The sequence below is a fragment of the Scyliorhinus torazame genome, chromosome 11 (genome assembly GCF_047496885.1).
Source record: "Scyliorhinus torazame isolate Kashiwa2021f chromosome 11, sScyTor2.1, whole genome shotgun sequence".
Lineage (NCBI taxonomy): Eukaryota > Metazoa > Chordata > Chondrichthyes > Carcharhiniformes > Scyliorhinidae > Scyliorhinus > Scyliorhinus torazame.
The window spans coordinates 185562726-185584596 of record NC_092717.1 but is presented as its reverse complement, the minus strand read 5'-3'; the positions used below and the strand labels follow the sequence as shown (position 1 = coordinate 185584596).

The window sequence follows — 21871 nt, the reverse complement described above, 5'->3', positions numbered from 1 at the left end:
GGATAACTCGACTCCCCCTTACGGGACTCTGGACCCCCACCCGCTCCACCCCCCACCTCTTACCTCACCTCCAGCCTGGCAAACTGGTAATGCCCCTGCCAGTTGAGCAGTGCCACTTGGACACCTGGGGGTTGCCGATCACCTGGGAGACCCTCCACAAGTGCCATTCCACCTGGTCCCCGTTAGTGGGGATCAGTGCTAAATGGCACCTGGCTGGGGTCTCCTCGACAAGGCTCGTGGGTGATGGGTGGCTATTCAATCCGGCGTCAGCAGGATTAAGTGGGCTGTTAAGCTCGATTATTTCTGCAAGCCTAGAGCCCGCTCATTGTGGGCGAGATCCAGGTCATGAGATCTAACCAGATCTCCCGAGGCATAATGACCATCGGGGATGCCGGAATAGGCCTCTCCCGGGATCTACCCGCCACGTCCCATCCCGATTCTGGCGGGATGCAACCGGTAGAACTCGCCCGTGATCTTTGATTTGTTATGTTCTCGGTGTAACATAAGCAGCTTCATTGTGGTGCACTTGACAAAGGAAGGTTCAGACATAGAGATGACTTCAACACGTTTATTAAACTATTTACACTTCTATTACTCGGGTTCGACACTACTGCTAATCCTACTATAGCTACCCAGACTGACTAACCAGTTGCTGCAATCCACGTGGTTGGTATAATATTGAATCAACCCTGTGTCTCTACTCACCGACTGTCTCCACTGGAAAGAGGCAGATCATGTATGTGGCATCCTTTATATATGGGTTGGTGTAATGCCCTTCTGTGGTGGTGTCACCTCTGTGTGTATCCTGAATGTCCATTGGTCGTGTCCTGTCTAACTGATCTATTGGTTGAGCGTGTGTGTGTTATGTTTCTGGTGCTCCCTCTAGTGTCTAGCTAGCCTACATGCATTTACATTGATGCACATCACCACATCCCCCATTTTTTATATGTTACATATTTTCTGCACACTTTGAGTCATGGGAACAGTGATTAAACAATAAGTCCATATCATTTGTGTGAGTCCAAAAACCATCAATCATCATGGTCAAATGTCTCTCTTGGCAATGAATGCCATCAACGTCCCTGTGCCACAGGAACCAAGAAGTGGTCAAATCACTTCGCAGTCGGATTTGGAGTCCCTTTCTTTTTCGATGTTTGTGATGGTGATGTCGGATGGCATCTTGTAGTTGATAAGGTGTTGACGTTGAAGAGGTACCGTCAACAATATCATTCGAGGTCATAGATGTGCTCTATGTTGAAGTTGGATAAGACTGTACATACTGGTTCTGGCCACGTGCTGTGCTGGAAGGGTGATCCTGCTGAGAACCGTTGAAGCTTGTCGAATTGGAAACAGAATTGCTGCTCGCATAAATACCTGGTGATGGTGTGAAACTAGAACCTTGCATCTGATAGGAATATGCCGTCTGGCCAGTCTGGGGTGCAGCAAATCCCGGGCTGTAACTAAGGCATCCAGTCTGTAGTGCAGATTGCGCTTGCGATAGTCCTCCTTCGGTCTTGATTCCATTAGTGGACAATCAGTAGTGCTGGCCTGTTTGAGAATATGCTGCATAGACTGCTGGCTGCTGCATGCCTGAATACTGGGTTTGTCCAGCATGAGCTGTCATTAGCTGCACTGCTGGTGTGGAAACAATGTGTGGATATAGCTGTGGTGAATATTGGTGTATTCCTCTTGGACGGTAGCCGCTGCTTGTTATTACTGACCCAGTGTAATTGTTAAGTGATCCATCTCCTGTCGTTGTGGCATCTGCTGTCACCCTGAGCGTGCCATCACTGAGGTTGCAGAACTCCCCGTCTGGAGTAAAGTCCGGCTTACGTGAATCAGAGTCGGCGTTTGGTTGCTCCCCATCTGGAGTCTGGTCTGTTTTAACAGAGTCAGTGTTGGTTTGTTGATGCTCCCCGTCCGGAGTCTTAGCAGGTTCACTGGAGTCAGCTGAGATTTCTTGAAGCTGCACGTCTGGAGTCGGAACATGCAGGAATGCATTGACTTGTGGAGAGGTTCGAGCGAATGAGGGTGGAAGTATCGTGGTGTCACCGGAGTCACCAGTGGTCTCACAGTGATCGTCGAGTGCCTCTGTACACACTAGCTGAGGTCTATCACTTTGCACATCTTGCATGGGAAGTGGGATGCTGTCGTCACTTGTCTCACATACCGTGGGTAGATCCTCAGTAGCTGCTTGTTGTTCACTTGGGTTGGGTAAATTGTCAGAGTCTTCATCTGGTGGTGCAAACAATATGGGTGGACTGTCATTGTCTTGCTGTTGTCCTTCATTTGGGCTTGGACTGTCATCGTCGTTTTGTTCTTCACTGTAGCATGATAGACCGTCATGGTCGTCCTGCTGTGCACTGGAGCATGGTAGACTGTCATAGCCTTCTTGCTGTTTACGTGAGCATGGCAGACTTGCATCGTCTGCCACTAGTTGGTCAGAGGAGGTTGCTAGACCCTCATGGTCTTGTTCCTGTAAGGACTGCGCATCGTAGTCTTGCGTTGCTTCTATCGTGGAGGCTGTCCACGAGCTCACTGTGGAGGGTTGTGACACTGGAGTCACATCTTGTGTGTGCAAGGACTGCGCTCTGGAGTCTTGCGTTTCTTCTTTCGTAGAGTCGGGAACCCTGAGCGGTGCGTGGACCATGCTCTGTGTGGCAGCAGGCCGCTCTCTGTGGGCTTATCCCACTCTCTGTCTCTTGGTTTCATGCCGCAGCATCATCCTGCACTCACGAGTTGGGATGTCATATCTGCTGGGCTGAAGATCCTCAAATCCGAAGAATTCATCGTTGGGGTCGTCAATGTGCAACACGTCTAGTTGCGGTTCGGATTTGGTACTGGGGTAGCCTCCCAAGGTGAAAGGTTCGTCTGTGTCGTTGTCTTCTTGGGCCATATCATCACTGTTTCCGTCGGAGCTGGCATTGGGCTCGCGAGGTCCAGAGAAAATGTAAAGGTCGGTTTCAAAGTATTCAAGGTCAGAATCATTGGTTTGGGCATAGGTAACTGCTTGTTGCAGGGTTCTTTGGAGGTTAATTTCATTTCCTGGTTCAATTTGAGGCATTGTGCTGTCATTCCAGGTGAAAGAAGGTTGTTTTACAGCTTTAAAGGACTTTTTCTTTGATTTGGGACTATTCCCCTTTAAATCGGCGTGGTCCGGGGCCTTTGACGTCATGACGCATGTAACATCATACTTAGGAGGGAAATCGCTGTTCCTGTACCGGGGGCCGTTTTCGCAATTGCGCATGCGCAACATCTCGTAACTGCGCAAGTGCAGTCCCTTTAGAAAGATGGCCGCCGATCAAAATTGTTCTCTGCTCCGGGATCTCGGCCTCGTGGTGAGTACTGGCGCTTCTCTTACCTTTTCTTGCTGGGTGGAGTGTGTTTTCCACACAGTATTTGCTGAATTTGTCCAGGACTGCCTGGAAGTCACTTCTGTTTTGCCCCTTGGAGAACTTGAATTTTAAAAAGATTTCTTCTGCTCTGGCACCGGCGATGGTGAGCAGAAGCTCTGTCTTTTCAGCATCGGCCACGTCTTCTAGTTCGGCTGCTACCAGGAAGATTTCAAACATTTGCCTGAATACCCGCCAGTTTTCGCGGAGATCGCCGTGGCACTGGAGCTGCTGCGGAACCCGGATCTCGAACATCTTGCCTGGATATCATTGCTGGTTGCCACTGTATGCTGAGGTATGGCTATTTGGATTGAAACAGTTCAGTCCTGGTACCATGATTTGTTATGTTGTAGGTGTAACATAAGCGGCTTCCTTGTGGTGCACTTGACAAAGGAAGGTTCAGACGTGGAGATAACTTCAACATGTTTATTAAACTATTTACACTTCTATTACTCAGGTTCGACACTACTGCTAATCCTACTATAGCTACCCAGACTGACAAACCAGTTACTGCAATCCACATGGTGGGTGAAATATTGAATCAACCCTGTGTCTGTATTCACTGACTGTCTCCACTGGAAAGAGACAGATCATGTGTGTGGTGTCCTTTATATATGGGTTGGTGTAATGCCCTTCTGTGGTGGTGTCACCTCTGTGTGTATTGTGAATGTCCATTGGTCGTGTCCTGTCTAACTGATCTATTGGTTGAGCGTGTGTGTGTTATGTTTCTGGTGCTCCCTCTAGTGTCTAGCTAGCCTACATGCATTTACATTGATGCACATCACCACAATCATGACCTGACCATGTGTTTTTAATGCTGTTGAATACGGGATAACAAACAAAGAAATGTACAGCACAGGAACAGGCCGTTCGGCCCTCCAAGCCCGTGCCGACCATGCTACCCGACTAAACTACAATCTTCTACACTTCCTGGGTCCGTATCCCTCTATTCCCATCCTATTCATGTATTTGTCAAGATGCCCCTTAAATGTCACTATCGTCCTTGCTTCCACCACCTCCTCCGGTAGCGAGTTCCAGGCACCCAATACCCTCTGTGTAAAAAAACTTGCCTCGTACGTCTACTCTAAACCTTGCCCCTCTCACCTTAAACCTATGCCCCCTAGTAATTGACCCCTCTACCCCAGGGAAAAGCCTCTGACTATCCACTCTGTCTATGCCCCTCATAATTTTGTAGACCTGTATCAGGTCGCCCCTCAACCTCCTTTGTTCCAGTGAGAACAAACCGAGTTTATTCAACCGTTCCTCATAGCTAATGCCCTCCATACCAGGCAACATTCTGGTAAATCTCTTCTGCACCCTCTCTAAAGCCTCCACATCCTTCTGGTAGTGTGGCGACCAGAATTGAACACTATACTCCAAGTGTGGCCTAACTAAGGTTCTATACAGCTGCAACATGACTTGCCAATTCTTATACTCAATGCCCCGGCCAATGAAGGCAAGCATGCCGTATGCCTTCTTGACTACCTTCTCCACCTGTGTTGCCCCTTTCAGTGACCTGTGGACCTGTACACCTAGATCTCTCTGACTTTCAATACTCTTGAGGGTTCTACCATTCACTGTATATTCCCTACCTGCATTAGACCTTCCAAAATGCATCACCTCACATTTGTCCGGATTAAACTCCATCTGCCATCTCTCCGCCCAAGTCTCCAAACAATCTAAATCCTGCTGTATCCTCTGACAGTCCTCATCGCTATCCGCAATTCCACCAACCTTTGTGTCGTCTGCAAACTTACTAATCAGACCAGTTACATTTTTCTCCAAATCATTTATATATACTACAAACAGCAAAGGTCCCAGCACTGATCCCTGTGGAACACCACTGGTCACAGCCCTCCAATTAGAAAAGCATCCTTCCATTGCTACTCTCTGCCTTCTATGACCGAGCCAGTTCTGTATCCATCTTACCAGCTCACACCTGATCCCGTGTGACTTCACCTTTTGTACTAGTCCACCATGAGGGACCTTGTCAAAGGCCTTACTGAAGTCCAGATAGACAACATCCACTGCCCTACCTGCATCAATCATCTTTGTGACCTCCTCGAAAAACTCTATCAAGTTAGTGAGACACGATCTCCCCTTCACAAAACCATGCTGCCTCTCACTAATACGTCCATTTGCTTCCAAATGGGACTAAATCCTGTCTCGAAGAATTCTCTCCAGTAATTTCCCTACCACTGAAGTAAGGCTCACCGGCCTGTAGTTCCCTGGATTATCCTTGCTACCCTTCTTAAACAGAGGCACAACATTGGCTATTCTCCAGTCCTCCGGGACATCACCTGAAGACGGTGAGGATCCAAAGATTTCTGTCAAGGCCTCAGCAATTTCCTCTCCAGCCTCCTTCAGTATTCTGGGGTAGATCCCATCAGACCCTGGGGACTTATCTACCTTAATATTTTTTAAGACGCCCAACACCTCGTCTTTTTGGATCTCAATGTGACCCAGGCTATCTACACACCCTTCTCCAGACTCAACATCTACCAATTCCTTCTCTTTGGTGAAACTGATGCAAAGTATTCATTTAGTACCTCGCCCATTTCCTCTGGCTCCACACATAGATTCCCTTGCCTATCCTTCAGTGGGACAGCACAGAGAACTCCCCTGCTGGTCTTCAAAATTGTGCCATGAGAGAGCAGACAGGATCTTGCTTAATGTCTCATCCAAAAGACAGCTGTTTCAGGAAAGCAGCACTTCCTCGGGACTGCATGGAGTGTCAGATTATAGTTTTCTGTTCAAGTCTCTCGAGTGTGACTTGAACCCCCAGCCTTCTGGCTCAGAGGAGTAACACTGAACATTTTTAAATTGCAATGAAGGTAAGTTAGAACTGGGCCTGAGGTCACCTAAGGGACCCGGGATGGCGTGGCAGGCACTTTGGCCAGGCATGTGCATATTTTGAGGAAATGTCTGACCTGTACTTGCCATCATCACAAAGTAGCATGCTTGAGATCAAGAGCATAACATTCGGGTGCTGTTGTGTCATAAGATAAAAAATGATTGAGAAACTGTATGACTTTTTCTGCTCATCCTTTTTCTCTGAACTATTTTTTAAAAATGATAAAGTAAATATGTTATTAAATTTTGATCCACAGAAGTGAGGGGGCTGGGGCATAAATGTTTTTGATTCTTGCTGGGTCAAGGCCTGATCTGATTAACATTTTGTTACCATGGTTTCAATCCGCTGTGTGTTCTTGTTCCAGACCTGAAGAGATGGCTGCAGAGATTCCACTGTTGCCAGGCAATGTGCTTCAAGTTCTGAGCCAGCAACTGAATCAATGTGTACAGAGATTATCCATCGAGGAGGCCGAGGCAGGCCTTGGACAAGCGCTCCTCCTGATAAAGTTTCTCATTATTATCTGCAGGTGCAAACTATCCTCATTATTTTCTTTCTTTACTATTACAGTTTCAGATTTTATGTTTAATTTGTTTCTTAGCCAAAAGATTTGGAAATTGGAAAAAGATTCTGTCAGGCCTACCAACGACTAAGATGAAACTCTGAACAAAATATTCTTGCACAAATATTTGAAGGGCAAGTCACGCTGTGTCTGCTGCAACTGTCCCAGTAGCAGAGTTTCTGGGAGTCGAGGAAAGAGCTGCTGTCAGCCTTGGGTCTATTGAAAAGCCTGTGGAGACTAGCACATGAGGGAATTTAATAGAGGGACTTCTCCCTAAAAGTAAATTATGTCTTGTCATGTCATTTAAACAGACTTAATGTGAGCACAGCTAAATCACACAAATAATGATGAAATAAATGACTCGTTTAATTGATTTTTGATGATGTTGCTGGGAAGTAGGTGTTGACTGGGTGATGATATATTGAGTTCCTGTGATTGTAGTCATCACACAATGGTTGGTTGGTGTGAGAAAGAGAAACAGCACCTTAGTTTTGTAGGCGTCAGCTTATTGATTCCAATTAACTTTTGTCTGTTTCCACAGCTTGTAATTCCCAGTACTAGTCTGTCGCCAGGGGAATTGAGGGGGAGCCACTCCACATCAAATGTGGCTGACCAGCAGGGTCTCCCGCTCTTACCACCAGCCTTTGGCACGTTTGGGAGGAATTGCAGGTTGATCGCATTTTGAACACACCTTCCTGGGTGGAACTCGAACCTGCTGCTTCTGGCTCCGAGGCAGGGATGCCATCCACTACACCGAAAGACCTCCCCTTTGCTTATTAAAGATGGGCTTAAGTCACAGCACTGGGCAATGCAGAAAGATAATTACCCAAAAAGCCTAGTCCATGCTAAATGTGATCAGTGTCAGTTATTTCCTTCTGTTCCCCATTTTTATTCTGATGGTGTTAGTGTAAGAAATCATGGTCATTGGCAGCCCTCAAATGCCTTGTTAAAATGGCCATATGTTAAACCTATGAGTGTACAAAAACCCAATAAAAAACCCAATGAGTGTAGCAGAGCAATAGAGCAAAGGTCAATCCTTTCCTTATTCAACATTCAGTTAATCAGATTCCCTGGATAACAACCAGAGCTTAGCTTCATCAAAGGGCACTGAAATTAATTGTGGTATCTCTATCTTTGTTTATTTGTTTTAGGGATGTAGTTGCTGCTGGTAAGGTTGATATTTATTGCCCACCCTGATTGCCCCGAAAAAGGTGTCAGTTAGTGTTCTCCTTAAAAGCACTGAGATCTTTGTGGTAATGGTGCTCCTGTCAAATATATAGAGACTCCAGTGATAATGTGAAATTGTCAGTATATGTCCAAGTTAGGACAGTATGTGGCTTGGAGTAATGGTGTTTCCTTGATCTTGTAGCTCTTGTCATTTTAGACAGTAGGTGTCAGAGGGTAAAGGAGTGCTGTTGATGTTATGTAATGTGAGTTCTGCAGTGAATCATCAACCTGGTTTTCATCCTTCATGGTGCTAGATGTCATGCTCTCATGGTAGGCTTGATGAGTTACTGCAGTGCCCCCTGTAGTTTGTACATAGTGCATGCAGCTATGGTGCATCAATGGTAGAGGGATGCATATGGAGTTCAGTAATAGGGGCACTGATGGAGCAAACTGCTCTGCTTGGATGGTGTTGTTGTGGATATGCTCCTGCTTTAAGCTTTGTAGATAATGGCGAGGCTTTGAACGATCAGGAGTTGAACCATTCATCAAGTAGTACCCAGCTTCTGAACTGCTCGTAGCCATAACTGATTTAGTTCAGCTTCTGATCAATGGTGACCAAAAGCAAAACAGTTGTCAACCCTGTGCTGGACATTGTCTAGGCCCTGCTGTATGGTGGCAGGGGCTGTTTCATTAACCAAGGATTGTTCAATGGAGTCAAATGTGGAGGTCTGATCTGATCCTGAAGTTTTGTGGCTGGGCAGCTTAGGCTAAAAGTACTCTTATTTAAGGAAGACAACAAACGACAATGACTAAAGTAGGGGCAGCACGGTAGCACAGTGATTAGCACAGTTGCTTCACAGCTCCAGGGTCCCAGGTTCACTTCCCGGCTTGGGTCACTGTCTGTGCGGAGTCTGCACGTTCTCACCGTGTCTGCGTGGGTTTCCTCCGGATGCTCCGGTTTCATCCCACAGCCCAAAGATGTGCAGATCAGATGGATTGGCCATGATAAATTTCCCTTAGTGTCCAAAAAAGGTTAAGTGGAGTTACTGGGTTACGGGGATAGGGTGGAGGCATGGGCTTAAGTAGGGTGTTCTTTCCAAGAGCCAGTGCAGACTCGATGGGCCAAATGGCCTCCTTCTGCACTGTAAATTCTATGATTCTATGGTGGAAATGGTTTTGATGAGGCTGTTGAAGGGAAATGGGTAGAATTCCATAGTGTGGGGCTTCAGCAACTGAAAGTTCCATCTCACCTTGCCTCCCTCCCTCCCTTTCCCCAACTACATCATTGGTAGACTTGGGGAAGGAGTAGGTGTGCACTTGAGGTCTAAATCAGAAGAGTCTACTGGGGCATAGAACTGGAAAAGGTTGCAGTAGGATGAGGGATTTACAAATGATGAGAATAATTTTGACGGATGGAGAACTGCTGAAGACAAAGACAGAAACAACAGGAAATTGGGACTTTATGCAGGGTAGGAGGCATGGGGTCATGTTTGGATGTGACTAGGGCAGCACGGTGGCGCAGTGGGTTAGCCCTGCTGCCTCATGGCGCCGAGGTCCCAGGTTTGATCCCGGCTCGGGGTCACTGTCCGTGTGGAATTTGCACATTCTCTCTGTGTTTGCGTGGGTTTCGTCCTCACAATCCCAAAGATGTGTAGGGCAGGTGAATTGGCCACACTAAATTGCCCCTTAATTGGAAAAACACAAATTGGGTACTCTAAATTTATTTTTTTTAATGTTTGGATGTGACTGGGTGATAAACATGGATACGATTTTCATGGTAGTTTTAAGGCAGGGCCAGGTAATGCTTCAGTAGTGGAAGTAAACGGCAGAGGTCACAGTGTGGACAATCAATGGAGGGTGTGATCAAACCAAATTCATTCCAAGTGTGGTACCGAGCGGGAATTGGCAGGTGTTACCCGACGGCTGACTTAACGAGACTAACACCGATATCTAATGTTAATTAGGGCACTTACTGATGCCCCACGGGCTTCACGCCACAAATGACTGTCCCTGCGGCTCCCCGCTGACGAGGGGGAGCAGCATTTAAATCAATCCCGCAGAGCAAACCTCAGACAGCTTGCAGCCATGTCAGCACAGTGGGCGGCACGGTAGCATTGTGGCTAGCACAATTGCTTCACAGCTCCAGGGTCACAGGTTCGATTCCGGCTTGGGTCACGGTCTGTGCGGAGTCTGCACATCCTCCCCGTGTGTGCGTGGGTTTACTCCGGGTGCTCCGGTTTCCTCCCACAGTCCAAAGATGTGCAGGTTCGGTGGATTGGCCATGATAAATTGCCCTTATTGTCCAAAATTGCCCTTAGTGTTGGGTGGGGTTACTGGGTTATGGGGATAGGGTGGAGGTGTTGACCTTGGGTAGGTGCTCTTTCCAAGAGCCGGAGCAGACTCGATGGGCAGAATGGCCTCCTTCTACACTGTAAAATCTATGACTGTGTGGAGTCTGCACGTTCTCCCCATGTCTGCGTGGGTTTCCTCCAGGTGCTCCGGTTTCCTCCCACAGTCCAAAGATATGCGGGTTAGGTGGATTGGCCATGCTAAATTGCCCTTAGTGTCCGAAAAATGTTAAGTGGGCGTTACGGGGATAGGGTAGATACATTGGCCTCAGTAGGGTGTTCTTTGTAAGGGCCGGTGCAGACTCGATGGGCCGAATGGCCTCCTTCTGCACTGTAGATTCTATGATTCTATGTCACCGCACAGACCATCGCCATGCTTCGGGGATACCAAGCTGGCCAGACTGTTGGATGCGGAGTAGTCTAGACAGGATACCATGGGCTGGATTCTCCGCACCCCATCGCCGAAATCGCAACCGGGGCGGAGAATCCACTTCCTACATGGAATCGAGACTGGTGCCGGTTCCCCGATTCTCCGGGCCCCGAAAAGTGGCGCACTCAGAGAATTTGCCGCATTTCACCTAACTGCAGCCATTGCTGGAGACCCGCCCCGCCATTCTCCGCCCCTGACTGGCCGAAGTTCCGACGGCATGGATCTAACATGGTCCTACCGATGGGGATACTAGCGTGGCAGCGGCAGACTCAGTCCGCGGGTTGCCATGGTCGGGGTGGGCGAGCGGAGGGCAGGGGGGGCCTTATGCGGGACCGGGGTAATTTTGGGAGGGCAGTCCGGGTCGGGTGTGCGGCCGATCGGGGGCTCTATTTTTAATGTCCAGCTCCGCGGTCTGAGTCCGCCATGGAGCATGACACGGCCGCTGGAGACACCGCCGTGCGCATGCGCGGCCTCTGACACGGAAGTGCAGGGGCCCGTATCTGCAGCAAAAGTTGCTAGTTTTACGATGGTTGACTGCTAGCCCCCTGCACGGCTAGGAATATGTGGCCCTTTCACACCAGGTTCTCTGGCGTGAAAGGCACAGTTTTTATGCCGGTGTGGGGACATAGTCCCAAAAACAGAGAATCCCGAAAACAGGGCTGTGTGCGGTCTCAAACGTGTGTTCCCTGCTGAGGCCCCCACCTAACCCGAGTGACGTCTAATAGCGTTGTGTTTCTCGGCGCTGTGAGCTCCACGAAACACGTGGCTAAACGTGCTCACCAAGGGACTTTATTTCCATTTTGTTAAATCGCCCCAAAGAGAAGTTTCTAAGAGGACTGGATTTAACAGAACAGTGGAAACTGGGAACCAGAAAAGATTACTGTTCAGTAAAGTCACAGAGCTGGTAAGGCATTGGATCATGAAAGGCCAGAAAGGTATCTGCAGGAGTGCTAAGGTTTGTGAGAAATTACAGCAGTTTGGGAGACATTGTTTGAAATAATTGTGGAAATTAGTGGCTGGACTTCAGAGTATGTGCAAAAGCCTTTCAGACAAAGGAAACCTGAAGGGAGCGGTGTAAAACCCGAAAGTGAGGAAAGCAAAACATTGATGGAAGCAGCGGAGGGAAAGCATAATTCAAAAGAAAGGTAGCTCACGGTATAAGAATCATCTGGGGGATTTGAGGAGTAACGCACAGATATTCACTTCAGTTCAGAGAAGAGTGTGACTTACCACAGTCATCTTGTGTGTTAATGGGACCATTGTACCTTAAGATGTACTTTGTAATCCATGTTAATCTTAAAATCTGTGTGTAATTGTTAAAGTAATAGGGGAGTAAAGAAGTACTGTATCACAATCCAACTTTCCATGTTTAAATAAATGTTTTTTTCTTGTTGTTAAAACTAATTAGCAGTCCTCTACCTTTTATTAAAAAAAGTAAATGTTACGGTTTATTGAGCCAGGGTTCTAGTCTGGAATCTTCCCGTCCAGTTATAACATCAACTGGGATCGTAACAACACTAAGTAATTTTACTCACACTCCCGGTCCATGTGTGACAAAGATATTCTGCTAGTAACATTAAGTAAGGAATTCCAGGATTTTAACCCAGGAACAAAGCTGGAATGAGAATATTCTTCCAGGTCAGGATAGTTTTTCAATTGGGAAGGGACCTGGTTATTGGAAGGTGGTATTCACTCTAAAAGTGCCTGCTACTCGTTTCAATCCTGATGGTAGTGGTCACGGGTTTGGAACGTGCTGTAAAATAAGCCTTGGTGGTTCTCTGCAACAAGCCCTGCCGATTGGTGGAGCGAGTGAATGTTTAAGATGACGGAATGCTACTGGTCAAGTGGACTTCATTATCCTGGATGATGGCAGTTTCTTGAGTATTATTGCAGCTGCACCCACCCAGACCATAAGACATAGGAGCAGAATTAGGCCACTTGGCCCATCGAGTCTGCTCCGCCATTCAATCACGGCTGATATTTTCTCATCCCCATTCTCCTGCCTTCTTCCCATAACCCCTGATCCCCTTACTAATCAAGAACCTATCTATCTCTGCCTTAAAGACACTCAGTGATTTGGCCTCCACAGCCTTCTGCAGTAGAGTTTCACAGATTCACCACCCTCTGGCTGAAGAAATTCCTCCTCATCTCTGTTTTAAAGGATCGTCCCTTTAGTCTGAGATGGTGTCCTCTGGGTCTAGTTTCTCCTACAAGTGGAAACATTCTCTCCACGTCCACTCTATCCAGGCCTCGCAGTATCCTGTAAGTTTCAATAAGATCCCCCCCTCATCCTTCTAAACTCCAACATGTACAAACTCAGAGTCCTCAATCGTTCCTCATACAACAAGTTCTTCATTCCAGGGAGCATTTTTGTGAACCTCCTCTGGACCCTTTCCAAAGCCAGCACATCCTTCCTTAGATACGGGGCCCCAAACTGCTCACAATACTCCAAATGGGGTCTTACCAGAGCCTTATATAGCCTCAGAAGTACATCCCTGGTCTTGTATTCTAGCCCTCTTGACATGAATGCTAACATTGCATTTGCCTTCCTAACTGTCGACTGAACCTGCACGTTAACCTTAAGAGAATCGTGAACAAGGACTCCCAAGTCCCTTTGTGCTTCTGATTTCCGAAGCATTTCCCCATTTAGAAAATAGTCTATACCTAAATTCCTCCTTCCAAAGTGCATAACCTCACACTTTTCCACATTGTATTTCATTTGCCACTTTATAGCCCAGTCTCCTAGCTTGTCCAAATCCTTCTGCAGCCCCATTGCTTCTTCAATACTACTTGTCCTTCTACAGATCTTTGTACCATCTGCAAACTTAGCAACAGTGCCTTCAGTTCCTTCTTCCAGATCATTAATGTATATTGTGAAAAGTTGTGGTCCCAGCACAGACCCCTGAGGCACACCACTAGTCGCCGGCTGCCATCCTGAAAAAGACCCCTTTATCCCCACTCTCTGCCTTCTGCCAGTCAGCCAATCCACTATCCATGCCAGGATCATACCCTTAACACCATGGGCCCTTAACTTATTTAACAGTCTCCTATGCGGCACCTTGTCAAAGGCCTTCTGGAAATCTAAATAAATCACATCCCCTGGTTCTTCTTTGTCTAACTTCCTTGTTACCTCCTCAAAGAACTCTAACAGATTTGTCAGACTTGACCTCCCTGTGACGAAGCTGTGCTGACTCAGTCCTATTTTATCATGCATTTCCAAGTAATTTGCGATCTCATCTTTAATAACAGACTCTAAAATCTTACCAATGACAGAAGTCAGGCTAGCCGGCCTATAATTTCCTGTCTTCTACCTCCCTCCCTTCTTAAATAGTGGTATTACATTAGCCACTTTCTCATCCTCTTGGACCCTTCCTGCCTCCAGTGATTCTGAAGGATGATCACCAATGCCTCCACAATTTCCTCAGTTATTTATTTTAGGACCCTGGGCAGTAGTCCATCAATACAAGGCAGTATTCCATCATATTCCTGACTGGTGAGGAAATAGACTCTATTTAACTGATGTGCATCTATATTGCGAATTGGGCAATCTGACGTCAGTTACATCCTGCATTTGGGCAATACATGCAAACGTGCAAAGTGTTTACTGCAACTGAAGGTACAAGATGTTTCCACAAAAACCACATTCTCAAAATCTGGTTGCTGACTTGTCTTTTGAGTGCAAAGAGATTGAATGACATCAAAAGGAACCTGTTCATCATAGTCTGGCTAATTAACCATCTCATCATAACCCCCTGCCAACCCCTACCCTGGCCTGAAGGAACAGAAAAACAGAACTGATTGTCAAGTTACTGCCTGAGTCCTGGTTGGGGGAGGGGCTCAGGAAAGGGACATTTGCAGATGACAAAGTACACCAAGACCTGCCATAACCATTTGTCAAAAGAGCGGAGTTCTTTTGTAACTAAAAAAAAACCAGCTTTTTTTCCTTCTCCAGTCTTTTGTTTTCACTGACCATGCAGTTTTAATCTTATTTCAGCGTTCCGTTCTCTAACAGTTTTTTTTAAATAAAAGAACAATACAGCACAGGAACAGGCCCTTCGGCCCTCCAAGCCTGTACTGGTCATGGTACCAACCTTTGCCAAAACCCTCAGCACTTCCTTGTGCCGTATCCCTCTATACCCATCCAATCCATGTGTTTGTCAAGATGCCTTTTGAATGCTGTTAATGTATCTGCTTCCACAACCTCCCCAGGCAACGCGTTTCAGGCACTCACCACACTCTGTGTAAAAACCTGTCTCGCACATCTCCTCTAAACCTTGCCCCACAGACCTTAAACCTATGCCCCCTGGTGACTGACCCCTCCACCCTGGGAAAGAATGTATGTCCATCCACTCTATCCATGGCCCTCATAATCTTGTAGAACTCTATCAGGTCACTCCTCAACTTCTGTCTTTCTAATAAAAACAATCTGAGTCTATTCAGCCTCGACACATAGCTAACACCCTCTAGACCAGGCCACATTTAGTAAACGTCCTTTGCACCCACTCCAAAGCCTCCATATCCTTCTGGTAGTGTGGGACCAGAATTGTGTGCAATATTCCAAGTGCGGCCTTACCAAGGTTCTATACAACTGTAGCATGACTTGCCAGTTTTTATACTCGATGCCCCGTCCAATGAAGGCAAGCATGCTGTATGCTTTCTTGACTACCTTGTCCACTTGTGTTGCCACCTTCAAAGATCTGTGGACGTGCACACACAGATCTCTTTGACTTTCTATACTCCTAAGAGTTTTGCCATTTACGGTATATTTCCCCTCTATGTTAGACCTACCAAAATGCATTACCTCATATTTGTCCGAATTAAACTCCATTTGCCATTTCTCTGACCAAGACTCCAACCCATCTATGTTCTGCTGTATCTTCTAACAATCCTCAACATTATCTGCCACTGCACCAACCTTAGTGTAATCCGCGAACTTACTAATCAGACCAGCTACATTTTCCTCCAAACCGTTTATGTACACTACAAACAACAGAGGCCCCAGCACAGATCCCTGTGGAACACCATTAGTCACAACCTTCTGTTCAGAAAAAGACCTTTCTACTGTACCCTTTGCCTTCTGTAACCGAGCCAGTTCTGTATCCATCTTGCCACCTCACCTCTGATCCCGTGTGACTTCACCTTTTGTACCAGTCTGCCATGAGGCACCTTGTCCATGTAAATAACATCCACTGCCCACCCGTCATCAATCATCTTTGTCACCTCCTCAAAAAACTCGATTAAGTTAGTGAGGCATGACCTCTCCTTCACACAACCATGCTGTCTATCTCTTATGAGTCAATTTGTTTCCAAATGGGTATAAATCCTGTCCCTGTTCCGCAGTGAGTATTTTCCCAGTCACCTGCTGGGAATGTATCTTGGCTGGGGTTCTACTGAAGGGACAACAACTTGTGACTGGCTGTCAAGTTTCATGACCTTTGGAATTGCTTGCTAAAATTCATCTATGATGCTTCTAGATTCCCAATGCACAGGCACTTACCCCCTCTCCTGGCAATCACCACAGTTTCCCTCTTCCCCCTCGTGTCTGTTTCCTCTTCCTTCTCTTCCAGCATTTTCAGTTTTTCCTTTTTCTTGGATACAGGTTGGATACACAGTATAGAACATACAGTGCAAAAGGAGGCCATTCGGCCCATCAAGTCTGCACCGACCCACTTAAGCCCTCACTTCCACCCTGTACCCATAACCCAATAACCCTTCCTAACCTTTTTGGACACTAAGGGCAATTTAGCATGGCCAATCCACCTAACAAGCACGTCTTGGGACTCTGGGAGGAAACCGGAGCACCCGGAGGAAACCCACGCAGACACGGGGTGAACGTGCAGACTCGACACAGACAGTGGCCCAGCGGGGAATCGAACCTGTGATCCTGGCGCTGTGAAGCCACAGTGCTAACCAATGTGCTACCGTGCTGCCCGTATCTGCCCCATCACACATTTCCATGTCAGATACAGCTAGGCACACAGTAAAACTCTCTCTCCACTATTTCATCAAACACATCCCAGGACATTAGTTACAGAGGGGCCGAATTTCCACCAGTTTTGAATGTAAACTTAGTGGAACCAGCCAAACCAGTACAGAAGATCAGGGAATTTTAAATATAAGTGAATTGCACCAAAAGTCATTTTCACTCAGGTTTTTTGTAATCCTTTCTGCTGATTACCAGATTTAGGTTCTGCCCACAAAACAGGTCATAATTGTGAAATTCTACCAATGGAATGTTCCTGAAGGCTCATTATCTTCCATGCATATGCACTAACAGGCACATTTCCTTCTCATCAGAAAATATTTAGCAAAACCTAACCAGTGTACAACAAAGAAATTATCAAATGTTTCAGTATGGATTTAAAAAATAACTTCAATGAATTTAAATTGGATCATTCACAAGTGGAGAACTGGACACTTTTTAAAATTGCTTATAGTTAGCAGACCCAATCTCAATTCTGTTCATGGAATTGCACCTGGTTACCACTTACATGCATAAGAATTACAATGCATTCTATGATGCTGCCCAATTGAGCTGGTTCATGAAAGATTTTACAATAATGGTTCGGCAAATTAATTTTAGAGGATACTCGAATGAACCAAGATTGGAAACTCTATCCAATAGGACTTACTATAGGCTCTCCAACATGTAGTTTTGCTCCAACGTTACATCTCAGCTTATGACTGTCCGAAGTATCCATTAATCCAGATTTAAATCATCCTTGATTAGATTCCAGTCTGTAATTCATTCATACCTCTGTAAGACTGCTCTCGAATGTGTAATAATCAGGCCTATTTTCTTTTTGCACAGAAATTTAGAAAATATTGAAGCAAAAGTCACTCCGACCTTCATCCCAGAGGTTGTTAACCTGCTGGCTGTGTGCACTTCTGAGGTAAGACTTTTTTCACTCCCTGTGACTTACGTTGGGCACATAAATCACCTGATGTATGTTGCTTCTTCTTCTTCCTGGAGAACATTCTGTGAAATTTCTCCCAGAACCAAAAAAGATTTACCAATGCTTACCAACCTTATTGAATTTTTAAAAGAAGTAACAGGGTAGAAAAGGGTAATATAGTAGTTATGTCTTTTCAAAAGGCCTTTGATAAGGTACAGTGTTTTACTCATGACTAAGATCAGAACATGTAGAGTCAGGGGACAAATAACAAAATAGATAACAAGCTGGCTACAAAAAGAAACCGAGAGTTAGGAGTTAAAAGATAAATTGTCATTTGGCAGTACAAATCTTTAGTATTGCTGAAATTAAGGAGACATGCCATCTAAGCATTTTGTTTTGCAGTCATCAGACAGATCGCAAGATTACTAACAGTAAAGGGAACAACAATTTATTCTGCATGAGAAGACAGTACTAATTGGTCGAGGCATTGCAATGCAGAATGTAGCAGGGAACAGTTAACTGCCAAGCTATTGTTCAAATTCAAACCAGACAGGTTGACTCTGATTGGTCAAGACATTGCCATGGGGAATTAGATGTGATTAGGTAACTGGGCAACACTTGCGAAACAATCCTAATTTTGCTAAGAATTGCACCTCAAACCAATTTAAGATTATCAGTCGGGCTTGCAGCATGGCTCACTTGCATATGCTAGAAGCCACATATGTTCACACACAGAGCCCAGCCCTTTGCAGACAGAAGGAGCATGCTGATGCAATGCACCTTTTCAATTAAACAGATGCTTTGAAGATAACCATTCCCTGGTTCATTCCCCATGGCAATGGCTTGACCATTAGAATCAGTCTACCTGGTTTAAGTTTGAACAAAAACTTGGAATAACTGTTCCATGCTGCATTCTCCATGGCAACACTTCTACCAATCAAAATACACTTGCCAACCAATCAGCACTTTCTTCTCAATGCGGGATAAATTGTTGTTCCCTTTATTGTTGATAATCTTGAGATCTGTCCTGATAAGTGCAAAACGAAATGCTAAGACAATATGGGCTGGATACTCCGATTGCCAACACCGAAATCACATTCGGCGATTGGTTGGAGAATCCCTTTTGATGCAGCAAGCTAGGGCGGCGCCTGTGTTTGGATGCTCCGCCCCCTCCAAAACGGCATCATCAGTGAGTCCGCCGCACGCCATTAGGACGGCCTCAAGCCGTCACCTGAAAGCCCTCCCCAGATGCTGCATCCCCGATGGGCCGACGTCCCGACGGCGTGGATCACTTGTGGTCTGAGGTTTTGGCAACCTCGCATGGCGGTTGCAGACTGTGTCCAGCACTGGGGGGGGGGGGGAACCATTCCAAGGCCGGGGGTGGGGCTTCAGCGGGGGCTGGGGGGACTGGTTGGGGGTGGTGTGGGGTTGGCGAGGGGTGTTCCACGGGGGCACAATCTGGCAGGCTGTGTCCGCGCACGGCCGCCGCCATGTTGTACGGCATGACCGCTGCAGATCGCCGCCGTGTGCATGCGTGACCACAGACCTGGCAATTCTCTGTCTGTATCTGCAGGGAAAGCCAAGGGTTTTACGTGGCACAGCTGCTAGCCCCCCACTGGGTGGAGCATTGATGGGAGAGCGGCACCGACTTTCTGGTCGTAATACTAGACACATGCTCCGGACATAGCCTCAAAATCGGAGAATCCAGCCCTTTGTCTCTTTTTCAGCAATACTCAAGTTAAAGGTTGCTAACATAGATTGGCAAAAGCTAGGAAGTAATGTTGCACACTGTTCGGTGATATGACCACCGTTGTTCAGAATGTATGTAAAAACAATTTGCACTTGGGAATTGGAAGTACAATTTGGAAATTTGCAGATAACTCCAAATTCAGGGGTATAGTTAATAAAGAGGAAGACTGCAACAAAATACAGGAAGACGTTAATAAACTTGCATAATGGATATGCAATTGCAAAATGAGCTTCAATAAGGGGCTGGTTTAGCACAGTAGGTTAAGTAGCTGGCTTGTAATGCAGAACAATGCCAGCAGCGTGGGTTCAATTCTGGTACCGGCCTCCCCGAACAGACGCCGGAATGTGGTGACTAGGGGCTTTTCACAGTAACTTCATTGAAGCCTACTTGTGACAATAAGCGATTATTATTATTAATAAATGGATATGTTTATTATTGCGTTGAAGTGTGTATACTTCAACGCAAGAAGCATCAGGAATAAGGTGGGTGAACTTAAGGCATGGATCGGTACTTGGGACTACGATGTGGTGGCCATCACGGAAATTTGGATAGAAGAGGGGCAGAAATGGTTGTTGGAGGGCCCTGGTTATAGATGTTTCAATAAGATTAGGGAGGGTGGTAAAAGAGGTGGGGGGGTGGCATTATTAATTAGAGATAGTATAACAGCTGCAGAAAGGCAGTTCGAGGAGTATCACCCTATTGAGGTAGTATGGGTTGAAGTCAGAAATAGGAAAGGAGCAGTCACCTTGTTAGGAGTTTTCTATAGGCCCCCCAATAGTAGCAGAGATGTGGAGGAACAGACTGGGAAACAGATTTTGGAAAGGTGCAGAAGTCATAGGGTAGTAGTCATGGGCGACTTTAACTTCCCAAATATTGAGTGGAAACTCTTTAGATCAAATAGTTTGGATGGAGTGGTGTTTGTGCAGTGTGTCCAGGAAGCTTTTCTAACACAGTATGTAGATTGTCCGACCAGAGGAGGGGCAATATTGGATTTAGTACTGGGTAATGAACCAGGGCAAGTGATAGATTTGTTAGTGGGGGAGCATTTTGGAGATAGTGACCACAATTCTGTGACTTTCACTTTAGTAATGGAGAGTGATAGGTACGTGCAACAGGGCAAGGTTTACAATTGGGGGAAGGGTAAATGCGATGTTGTCAGACAAGAATTGAAGTGCATAAGTTGGGAACATAGGCTGGCAGGGAAGGACACAAGTGAAATGTGGAACTTGTTCAAGGAACAGGTGCTACGTGTCCTTGATATGTATGTCCCTGTCAGGCAGGGAAGAGATGGTCGAGTGAGGGAACCATGGTTGACAAGAGAGGTTGAATGTCTTGTTAAGAGAAAAAAGGTGACTTATGTAAGGCTGAGGAAACAAGGTTCAGACAGGGCATTGGAGGGATACAAGATAGCCAGGAGGGAACTGAAGAAAGGGATTAGGAGAGCTAAGAGAGGGCATGAACAATCTTTGGCGGGTAGGATCAAGGAAAACCCCAAGGCCTTTTACACATATGTGAGAAATATGAGAATGACGAGAGCAAGGGTAGGTCCGATCAAGGACAGTAGCGGGAGATTGTGTATTGAGTCTGAAGAGATAGGAGAGGTCTTGAACGAGTACTTTTCTTCTGTATTTACAAATGAGAGGGGCGATATTGTTGGAGAGGACAGTGTGAAACAGATTGGTAAGCTCGAGGAAATACTTGTTAGGAAGATGTGTTGGGCATTTTGAAAAACTTGAGGATAGACAAGTCCCCGGGCCTGACGGGATATATCCAAGGATTCTATGGGAAGCAAGAGATGAAATTGCAGAGCCGTTGGCAATGATCTTTCCGTCCTCACTGTCAACAGGGGATTGGAGAGTGGCGAATGTCGTGCCCCTGTTCAAAAAAGGAACTAGGGATAACCCTGGGAATTATAGGCCAGTTAGTCTTACTTCGGTGGTAGGCAAAGTAATGGAAAGGGTACTGAAGGATAGGATTTCTGAGCATCTGGAAAGACACTGCTTGATTAGGGATAGTCAGCACGGATTTGTGAGAGGTAGGTCTTGCGTTACAAGTCTTATTGAATTCTTTGAGGAGGTGACCAAGCATGTGGATGAAGGTAAAGCAGTGGATGTAGTGTACATGGATTCTAGTAAGGCATTTGATAAAGTTCCCCATGGTAGGCTTATGCAGAAAGTAAGGAGGCATGGGATAGTGGGAAATTTGGCCAGTTGGATAACGAACTGGCTAACCGATAGAAGTCAGAGAGTGGTGGTGGATGGCAAATATTCAGCCTGGATCCCAGTTACCAGTGGCGTACCGCAGGGATCAGTTCTGGGTCCTCTGCTGTTTGTGATTTTCATTAATGACTTGGATGAGGGAGTTGAAGGGTGGGTCAGTAAATTTGCAGACGATACGAAGATTGGTGGAGTTGTGGATAGTAAGGAGGGCTGTTGTCGGCTGCAAAGAGACATAGATAGGATGCAGAGCTGGGCT

At 46.3% G+C, this 21871-nt stretch overlaps 1 protein-coding gene across 3 annotated transcripts in view; it reads left to right on the top strand.

Moving 5' to 3' along the window:
* The window catches only part of nbeal2 (neurobeachin-like 2), a 519702-nt gene that overhangs the window by 227491 nt on the left and 270340 nt on the right, over window positions 1-21871 (top strand). For all 3 annotated transcript variants that reach the window (XM_072468153.1, XM_072468151.1, XM_072468152.1), the window contains exons 3-4: window positions 6611-6772; window positions 17562-17643. In XM_072468153.1, the coding sequence (XP_072324254.1) occupies window positions 6611-6772; window positions 17562-17643 (244 nt within the window). The remainder of the gene's footprint in view (window positions 1-6610; window positions 6773-17561; window positions 17644-21871) is intronic.